Source organism: Callorhinus ursinus, unplaced genomic scaffold (genome assembly GCF_003265705.2).
Source record: "Callorhinus ursinus isolate GAN/ISIS: 27379988/994484 unplaced genomic scaffold, GSC_fseal_2.0 scaffold8, whole genome shotgun sequence".
Taxonomy (NCBI): Eukaryota; Metazoa; Chordata; class Mammalia; order Carnivora; family Otariidae; genus Callorhinus; species Callorhinus ursinus.
Window position 1 is genome coordinate 37,318,368 of NW_027397070.1, and position 10,090 is coordinate 37,328,457.

General features: G+C 35.5%; 1 protein-coding gene across 3 annotated transcripts in view; it reads left to right on the top strand.

The window, feature by feature from the left end:
- The window catches only part of SYNE2 (spectrin repeat containing nuclear envelope protein 2), a 314,602-nt gene that overhangs the window by 99,118 nt on the left and 205,394 nt on the right, over nucleotides 1-10,090 (top strand). For all 3 annotated transcript variants that reach the window (XM_073895326.1, XM_073895325.1, XM_073895327.1), the window contains exons 12-18: nucleotides 1,761-1,925; nucleotides 2,539-2,651; nucleotides 3,645-3,807; nucleotides 5,134-5,212; nucleotides 5,464-5,651; nucleotides 7,350-7,514; nucleotides 8,412-8,561. In XM_073895326.1, coding sequence (XP_073751427.1) covers nucleotides 1,761-1,925; nucleotides 2,539-2,651; nucleotides 3,645-3,807; nucleotides 5,134-5,212; nucleotides 5,464-5,651; nucleotides 7,350-7,514; nucleotides 8,412-8,561 — 1,023 coding nt within the window. The remainder of the gene's footprint in view (nucleotides 1-1,760; nucleotides 1,926-2,538; nucleotides 2,652-3,644; nucleotides 3,808-5,133; nucleotides 5,213-5,463; nucleotides 5,652-7,349; nucleotides 7,515-8,411; nucleotides 8,562-10,090) is intronic.

Consider the following 10,090-nt stretch of genomic DNA (forward strand, 5'->3'; position numbering starts at 1 on the left):
TCCTCTCTGAGTGGTGTGAAGTGGTATCTCATTGTAGTTTTGATTTGTAATCGCTTCTCGGCCTTTTGGCTAAGATCAAGTGTAGTTTTGATTTGTATTTCCCTGATGTTGAGCATCCTTTCATGTGTCAACCATCTTGATGTCTTCTTCGGAAAAATGTCTTTTCATGTCTTCTGCCCATTTTTTTAACTGGATTATTGTTTTTTTGTGGTGTTGTTTGATAAATTCTTTATATATTTTGCATACTAACCCTATATCAGATATGTCATTTGCAAATATCTTCTCACATTCCGAAGGTTACCTCTTAGTTTTGTTGATTGTTTCGTTTGCTGTACCGAAGCTTTTTACCTTAAGTCCCATTAGTTCATTTTTCCTTTTGTTTCCCTTGCCTCAGGAATTTAGGAAACAAAACAGGTGAACATGGGGGGGTGGGCAGGGTGGAGAAGAGAGAGAAACAAACTGGGAAACAGACTCTTACCAATAGAGAACAAACAGGGTTGCTGGAGGGGAGGTGGGCAGCAGGGATGATTTAGATGGGTGATGGGGATTAAGGAGGGTACTTGGTGTGATTAGCACTGGGTGTTGTATGTTAAGTGATGAGTCACTGAAATCTACACCTGAAGCTGATATTACACTGAATATTAACAAAGTGGAATTTAAATAAGAATTTGAAAGACAAAAAATAATTAAAAATTAAAAAAAAAAAAAAGAATTCCAGGCATCATTGTGTAATCATTGTTCTTCCAGGGTCTTCCCTGGGCCCCCTCTGTCTGGCTCTCTCATATTGCTGACCACAGTTAACTGTAACCATGTACTTTGCTTCTCCCACTAAGGGATTCAGGCAAGACATTTGTTTTGTTTTTATATTTATCTGATTGTATGAAAAGATGTAGAGGGTTGTATTAAACTTACTCTTCTGTTCATGGCACATGGGTCTGGACAAGGCCCTAATCTAACTTTTATTCACTTGTTTAATTTGTGTTTCTTTCTATACCCATGCCCTCCCTCCATTTCCCTTTCTCCTTAGCCCACTACTGTGATGTGCTTAAGGTGTATCTTTTCGTTTTGTATTGTCTTGCAAAATACATATTATATTTATGTGCTCATGTATTTTTAAGTTGGGTAAATTGATGTTACATATTATTCTGCTTCGTAAATTTTTGAGCACACGTATTTAAAATGCCCCACTGTTCCCATGTGTGTACATCTAATTTGTGTCTAAGTGCTGCACTGTACTCTGTGGTGTGCAACCGCTACATGCCCCTTCTCCATTCCAGAAGCTTTTTATAGCTCTATCAGCTATTAGCACAGCAGGTTATTAATAAATTGTTTGCAGAATGAATGAATGAATGAATGAATGAATCAGTCAATGTGGGAGTGAGTTCTGATGGTGCTTAGTGGGGAAAAAATCCAGGTAGAAGGGACAGCAAGAGTGCAGTAAGTGTTTGGGGAAATAAGTAGTTGATGTTTGTGTGACTCCTGTGCATGGGGGCAGTGGTGGGAAGGCTGAGGAAGCAAGAGGTTCATTTATTTATTTGAGAGAGAGCCCGCTCGAGTTGGGGGGGAGGGGCAGAGGAAGAGGGAGAGAGAATCCCAAGCCGACTCTGAACTGAGTGTGGAACCCATTGCGTCTCACAACCCTGAGATGACCTGAACCAAAACCAAGAGTCAGTTGCTCAACCGCCTGAGCCACCCAGGTGCCCCTGAAGAAGTAAACTATAGAAGAGTGTCTACTGAAGCACAGATTTTTGTTTTTTCAGATTAATGTGTGGAAAACAGAGCTGAATCATGCCTTGCCCTCACCGCTGCATCAAATCGAAGCCTGGCTCCAGGAGATAGAGGAGCTTATAGATGAAGACTTGCCAACTTCCCAGGATTACGGTGAAGCCATGGCTCTAATACAAGAGAAAATGACTTTAATCAAGGTTGGAAATTAAAAAAGAATCATGGAAAAATCTATGCTTCATTAGGGACTGTTCTTGAGGAAGACTTTGTCCTAGGGAGAAGGGAAGGAAGTATAATGGGTGTTTGAGGATGGTTTAGAACAATTCCCTTGGGGATTTTTGGGAGCCAGAGATACCTTCACTTTCTTCATGGGCATTGTGCTAGTTCAAGCTGGAAACAATAAAGTAGAGTCTAGTAAGTTCTAAAGCAATTGTAAAGCCTGACAAAAAGGAGGGAGGAGACTGGTTTAAAATATGAGAGATTGGGTTCTCACTACAGTGGCATGAAGGAATTTGATATGTGACATTTATAGCATGTGAACATACAAGGGAATGGAAAATCTGAAAACAAAAGATTTTGATAATGCTTTTACCAAAGAAACTACGGTCTGCCTCTCTGTAAAATGTTGCAGTTTAAAGCACTTCTGATGAAAATACTCATCTGCAAAGTTTTAGTTAAAAAAAAAAAGTAAGGGCTTTATGATTTTTTTTGGAAAAAGATGCAGTGCATGCCCAGAGCAAATGAGATTAACAAACCCCCAGTTACAATGTTTGGCAAGAAGTCTGGTTCATGTCATGCTAAATTTCTTTTCAGAATCTGATGGATAAATTTGATTGTCATTTGAATACTCTTCTGGCATTCGAAAGTAGAGATGAACAACATTTACCACTGGTACCACCTAGGAAATTGGAGGAAATGAAAGGACGGTTTGTAACACGAGCACTTCTCAACTGCTCATACCATTCATGTTTGAGCACTAACACGAGGCCATGGGGACCAGAAAATTAGAGATTTTTAGATCATTTCTGACAAGTATTCTTGAAATCTTGATGAATAGTACCTTCACATTTTATATAATAGTAATAGTATATCATGCTCACTATACTTGCTCTCTTATTGGATGGTAGGATATGGTGGTGGGCAAAATTCTGGACGTGGAGTCAGAAAATGAGCTCCATATCTGAGTTTTGATAAAGTTATCATCTTTCTGAGCATGTATTCTCATTTGTAAATACAGGATAATGGTAATCACCCTTTTCATGTCTCACAAGGATCCTGCGTGAAATGGGAGGAGGTATCTGAAAGCACTTTGTAAACTCCAAAATACTATAAATAGAGAGATTATTTAATTGATGGTTGTCCACATCATTTCCTCTTTTCTCATCATTCATTAAGTAGCTTACTAGAATGATAATAAGAGGGTGTTAGCCTTAATAATGAAAGCTGTTGTAATATATAAATGTTGAAATTATGGTTGCATTCAGTTACACAAAAGTTTACAAATTTAGTAAAATATTTTGGAGATTAACATTTATTGTAGGATTTTTTTCAATAGGGGAATCATTTCTTCAGAAAATGTTCTGTTTGATGTTTCCATCTCAGAAATAGTTGTTTTATATTTAGCCACAATGTTTGTTTTACTTTGTGTGTTTTTGTTTTTGTTTTTTAAAGAAGATTTGGGGCATCTGACTGGCCTAGTTGGTAGAGCATGTGACTCCTGATTTCAGGGTCATGTTCAAGCTCCACATTGGGCGTAGTATAGCTTACTTAAAAAAAAAAAAAAGATTTGAGGATACATCTGAGTTCCATGTGTTTAAAATAAAAAGCCAAGGACCCAATATTTTTGAAATGCCAAATAGATTATCTCGCATTCGGGCAATAATATTAAGTTAAACTCTCAAACCTGCAATATTTTCCAGAATCAACAACATTTCGGGGAAAAAATTCATTCCACGTCTAGAATTTCATTACTATAAGTGCTCAGTTCTTGGTTTGCTAGATGAAGTGAAATTAAAGTTGGATGTTTGGAACATCAAATATGGGAACAAAGAATCTGTGGAATTGTTGCTGGAAGACTGGCATGTAAGCTGTTTTATTTTGTGTCTTAGACAAGTATTCTCCACGTCTGGGAGCTAGGTGTGCATTTTTTTCTTGGCACAATTTCCCTTCACCTTTTCAGGTTTTGAGATGGGTTTTCTTGGTAACTTTCATTAGCTTAAAACTGCCTGGAGAACAGAATTGCAGGTAGTCAAATAACAGACAGTGGGAGGAGGAAGAAAGAAAACAGCATTATTTACCTCACCAGGGGAGAGTCAGTCAGCCAGGCTAATTAACATAATAGTTAGAAAATGCTTCAACGTTCTTTCCATTAACAATTCCAACTTTCGCTTTTTAAATATTTTTTCCACTCAGATTCATGGTTTCATTCAAAAATTGATTTTTTCTCAGAACATTTTTATCTTAGCCTTTCAAGTTGTAAGAGTGGGAAAGACAGTACATTTTTTCCTGAGGCTTTTTATGGAGAGGCGGTTTAGCTCTTGCAGTTTGTAGGAAAGAAATTTTGCAATGATTTAAATATAAACATGTTCATTTGTAAATTTAAAAGCATTCTAGAAATGTCATTTCTACAGTTAGGACTTATCATTCTTCCTTTTTCCCTCTTTTTGGAATGAGAGACCAAAAAGAAAAATCCAAGATTGTAAGTTTTGGTGTAAAAATTGAAAAACACAATGAAGAGAGGTTTATTTACAGTGAATGTTTTAAACACTGTACATTCCTGAGTAGAAAGCATCATTCTAAATTAGACTAGGTTTTGAATATCTTTCTTTCTTTTGCTTTCTTTGATTTTTCATTTTTCCATTTAAGTAATCATACCATTGGTGCTTAAAAAGTATACAATAAATAGAGGAGTTTTTAATTAACTCTGTTATTTTTCCATAACAGAATTTGCTTGCATAGGACACATAATTTGATTAATGGTAGTTTCTCAAATGTTTTTGTGTGATGGATGGTATCTATTTATAACATATTCTAATATATCTAATAAAAATTATTCAATATTAGTAAAAATGTGCAAAATAAGAGAAACTGATATAAATTATGCAATATTAATAAATATATGAGATAGATTTTGGGTTGCCTGGGTGGCTCAGTCATTAAGCGTCTGCCTTCAGCTCAGGTCATGATCCCAGGGTCCTGGGATTGAGCCTCGCATTGGGCTCCCTGTTTGGCGGGAAGCCTGCTTCTCCCTCTCCCACTCCCTGCTTGTGTTCCCTCTCTTGCTGTGTCTCTCTCTGTCAAATAAATAAATAAAATCTTTAAAAAAAATTTATGTCTCTATCTGGATATCTTGGCACATTTTTAATAGTAAAAAACTGTCAACATATTTTTTTTCCTTCCCCCCACCAGAAATTTACTGAAGAAAAAGAGTTCCTAGTTCAACTTGAAACTTCCTTTCAGAGATGTGAAGAAATCCATAAGAATTTAGGTAAAGCTGTATAGTTACTTTTTGATGGAAATAGCATTTTATCTGTTTCACTTACTTTATACCTTAATGTTTTAGGAATTGGTTTTATGTATGTGTTTTCTTTGGAAAATCCTTGCGTTCACTTTTAATATTGTCAGTACGTAACTATTTCACCACTGTCAATTAATATGCCAATATTTTTCTTATCAGTATGATTTTATTAATAATAAACTGTTTTCTGAGATTACCTTCTTGTTTTGTTAACATTATAGCTGGAGAATATCAGGATATTAGTAAAGAATATACCACGGTGGAATATAATATTTGTATGTATAGAAAAAATATATATAATGTGAAATCCACTCTACAAAAAGTTCTGACATGTTGGGCTACTTATGTGGAAAACCTTCGCTTACTCAAGGCTTGTTTTGAGGAGACAAAGAAGGAACAGATTAAAGAGGTATTTTCAGTCTAATGGTACCTCCTCAATTTTACTTTCTTTTTTTTTTTTTTTCATTTTGTTTGGAGATCCTCATTTTCAATCCAAAAATTAGAGGCCAGAGAACAGTAAGTATGACTCTTGGAAAAATTCTTCAAGGTATTGGAAAGAGTTTAGTTTCTTTCTAATATAATTGCCAAAAGGAAGTTTTCTTCTCATTATAGGTATTACACACACACACACACACACACACACACACACACACACACACACACAGTGTAGCTTTTGAAAGATATATTTTTAACTTCTTTGGAAAGAAAATAAAAGCCTTGGAGTATTTGATAGCTTATAGATACATTTAAAATAAATTGATATTTTAAAAAGTTTTATTTTTCCATTTGGATTGGATGAATACCTTTCAGCTCTAAAATTTCCCTGAGTTTCTAGAGGAAGAAAATGCAGCATACCTTAGACTTATGTGGAAAGGTATGGAAGAAATTTCAGTGTAATTCAGTATTGTTTTCATTTGCTAGTCATGTAATAATCTGTTTTATGATTATTCTCTGAGGTAGTTTTTCTTTCTTTCATTTGTTTTCCTCTCTTGCAAATGGATATAGACAGCCTCTCAGATTAAACATTTTCCAAATAGAAACTAAAGTTACTCAGCTGAAAATGGGCTGTTTATATGAAAGTAAAATTTGTGATAAGTGTAGGAATGCAAAAAGAATATTTGAGGGGTTAGTGAGTCATTCTTCTTGTCACCTGTAGTGATTCTAGAAATCCAAATCTTTGGCTTTCAACACTTCTGTGTTTAAACATCTTTTTTTTTAACTTTTTATTTAAATTCTAGTTGGTTAACATACTGTGTAATATTAATTTCAGTTGTATAATATAGTGATTTAATACTTTCATACAGCATCCAGTGCTCATCAGGACAAGCACACTCCTTAATCTCCAACGCCTATTTCACCCATCCCCCACCCACCTCCCCTCTGGTAGCCATCAGTTAAGAGTCTGTTTCATGGTTTCTCTCTCTCTTTGTCCCTTAGCTCATTTGTATCTTAAATTCCACATATGAGTGAAATTATATGGTATTTGTCTTTCTCTGACTGACTTAATTTGATTAGCATAATACTCTCTACCTCCATCCTTTAAAGATCTTTTATGAAAATTCACATAACTGAGAAAAATAACACATTAAGCCTTGCAATTCCCAAACTCTGTGCTAAGGTGCCCTGAACTGCCAAAGAGGACTTTCAAGATAATTTAAATTTTGAGGGAGACACAGCAACATCAGTCTGCCGTCTGTTGGATACCATGCAGCAAATAACTACCAAGTGGTTTGGACCCGCCTACATAGAAAATAAGACCCGTAAGATGAATCTTCTGACCTAGGGAATCTATGAAAAAATTACTGAGACATTTAGGGCGCCATGAACTGATAAATGCTTGAGAACTTTTGCTCCAAGTTCATTAACCACTTAGAAAGATAGAATATCAGATGCTTCCTAAAAGTTCAGGACCAGGAGTGATGACAGACAGCTGGTGCCTGCCAATTAGTGATTAGGAATGAAGAGCTAGTCCAACAAGGAAGGCTCAGGGTCTCTGCAAGAACCTCACACTCACTTTTGCTTAGAATCAACCTTAGTAAAGATCTGTTATGGATAATGGAAAGACAAGTGTGATGTCATTAAAATATGTTGCTTCTATGTTGTGTAGGTTCCCTTTGAGACACTATCCCAGTGGAATGTAGAACATACTACTTTAAATGAAGTGGGGAATTTCTTAATTCAAGTCAGTAATGATGAAGTTGGATCATCTATTTCTAAAGAACTGAGAAGGCTGAATAAAAGATGGAGAAAACTTATTACAAAAACTCAGTTTGTAAGTTTTTTTGTTTTATTTTTGGTTTTTGGTAACAGCTTCATCGAGATATAACTCCCATGCCATAAGTCCACTCATTTAAAGGGTGTAACTCAGCGAGGTTTAGTATATTCAGAGTTGTGCAGCCATCATGGTCATGAATTTTAGAACATTTTTGTCACCTAAAGAAACTCTGTACCCATTAGCAGTCACTCCCCACTTTCTCCCAGCCTCCCCAGTAGCCACTAATCTACTTTATGTCTCTGTAGATTTGCCTATTCTGGATATTTCATACAGATGGGATCATATAATACCTGGCCTTGTGTTTCTTTTTTTTAACTTAGCATAATGTTTTCAAGGTTTGTCTGTGTTGTAGCATGTATCAGTACTCCATTTCTTTTTATGGCAAATAATAGTCTATTGTGTGGATACCCAACATTTTATTTATTCATTGATCAGTTGATGCACATTGGCTTCTTCCCACCTTTTTGACTATTATGAATAATGTTGCTGTGAACATTTATGTACAAGTTTTTGTGTGGACATGTAATGTATAGCTTTCTAGTTGAAATTCATTTACTATTATAGAACAAAATTAAGCGTTTCTGCCTACCAATTTCAAGTTCCTTGAGAACATACGCTGAGCTTTATATAGCTTTATAGTTAGCGTACATAGTGCCTTATAAAAGCAGACCTTTAATAAACAATTTTTGAACTTAAATGATTAAATTAGTCTGTTTCTTATTCTTAATAATTTGAGACTGAGGTTTTTTTTTGGGAAATGCTTATACTTTATAACATTGTTATTAAGTGATAAATCCCAGAATATATCGAATATATTATGTCCAATTATTGTTGCTAATAATATATCTTCACATAAATAATATGGGCTTTAAATTTCATGACATTTTTTTATAGGAGATGAACCTGCCACTTATAAAAAAACAGGACCAACCCAATTTTGACAATTATGAAAATACTCAGCTATCTAAAGAAGAAAAACCAACTGTTGATTTTTCGACAGATATGTCAATAGAACTTCCTGAAAATCAGAATCAGAATATAAAGGTAAAATAGTCATATTTTATGTATTTCATTTGTATATAGAAATAACTTGGCTATTTAAAAAAAATTTTTTTAAGTAGGCTCCACGCCTAGTAGGAGCCCCACTCAGGGCTTGTCCTCATGACCCTGAGATCAAGACCTGTGCTGAAATCAAGAGTTGGATGCTTAACTGACTGAGCCACCCAGGTGCCCCAACTTGGCTATTTTTCTTTTGATAAAACCATATTGTTGAAACAATGGTAAATGTGATTATTGGGTAACATTTAAAGTATGGTCATTTTCCACTAGAATGTCAAGTGGATCCCTTCATGAAGGAGCTTTCAGTGTTCAAGTCTGTGTCTCACTCGCTGAGGACTTCCACAGACATGCAGAAGCAGCCGTGACTTCTGAGCTGTGGAAATGGAGTTGATATTTTCTTCAGATGACTTTTGATTGTGTTCAGAGATTGTCCAGCTTTGGTCTAGCCCCTGGCCTGTGTCTTGCTTCCTTTCTGTACAATGGGGGACAATATAATTTTTATTTCTTGTTTTGTTGGATAATTTGGAGAATGACTTTAGATTATAGATAAGACTATGGAAAAGGACCAAAAAAAATCATACACATGTAAGATATAATACCTGTGATTTGGGAAATATGCCTCCTTCTGAATAATAATGGATCCAACGTCACTTAAAGTAACTTTTCACTGGCTTTGGCCAGTGGCTGTGATGGAGTGCCAATGTTTCCCACCATAAGGAGACCTGATCAGAGAAAATCTTGAAAGATCTGAAATTGTGCAATATGCTTTTAGAATATAAGAATGCAGAATACTATATTCCTCTAATACATTTAAGATACGGTCTGATTAACAACAACTTTAAGAATGTATCTATCGTATGAACCATGAGAGATGATGGACTCTGAAAAACAAACTGAGGATTCTAGAGGGGAGAGGGGTGGGGGGATGGGTTAGCCCGGTAATGGGTATTAAAGAGGGCACGTTCTGCGTGGAGCACTGGGTGTTATGCACAAACAATGAATCATGGAACACTACATCAAAAACTAATGATGTAATGTATGGTGATTAACATAACAATAAAAAGTACAATAAAAAAAGAATGTATCTATCGTGTAAGGTGTAAAGCTGTAGCATAACAACCTATAGGATACTGAGAGATGATTAATGGGAAAAGGCTCAATTGTGTTGAAACTGGATTCTGAGTCTCTTCTTGGTGATGTTTCACAACTGCTATTGCTCAGAGTTGTATTTAGTTAAATTGTATATGAGTCTTAGAAAGGTCTATAGAGTCATTACCCTAATTTTCTAAACTTTAATCTTTTTATCTGTAAAGTGGAAATGATAGTAACTAAATGATAGGAATGATATTCTCATTAAGAAAATATATGTGGGGTAGGGGGATGGGTTAGCCTGGTGATGGGTATTAAAGAGGGCACATTCTGAGTGGAGCACTGGGTGTTATGCACAAACAATGAATCATGGAACACTACATCAAAAACTAATGATGTAATGTATGGTGATTAACATAACAATA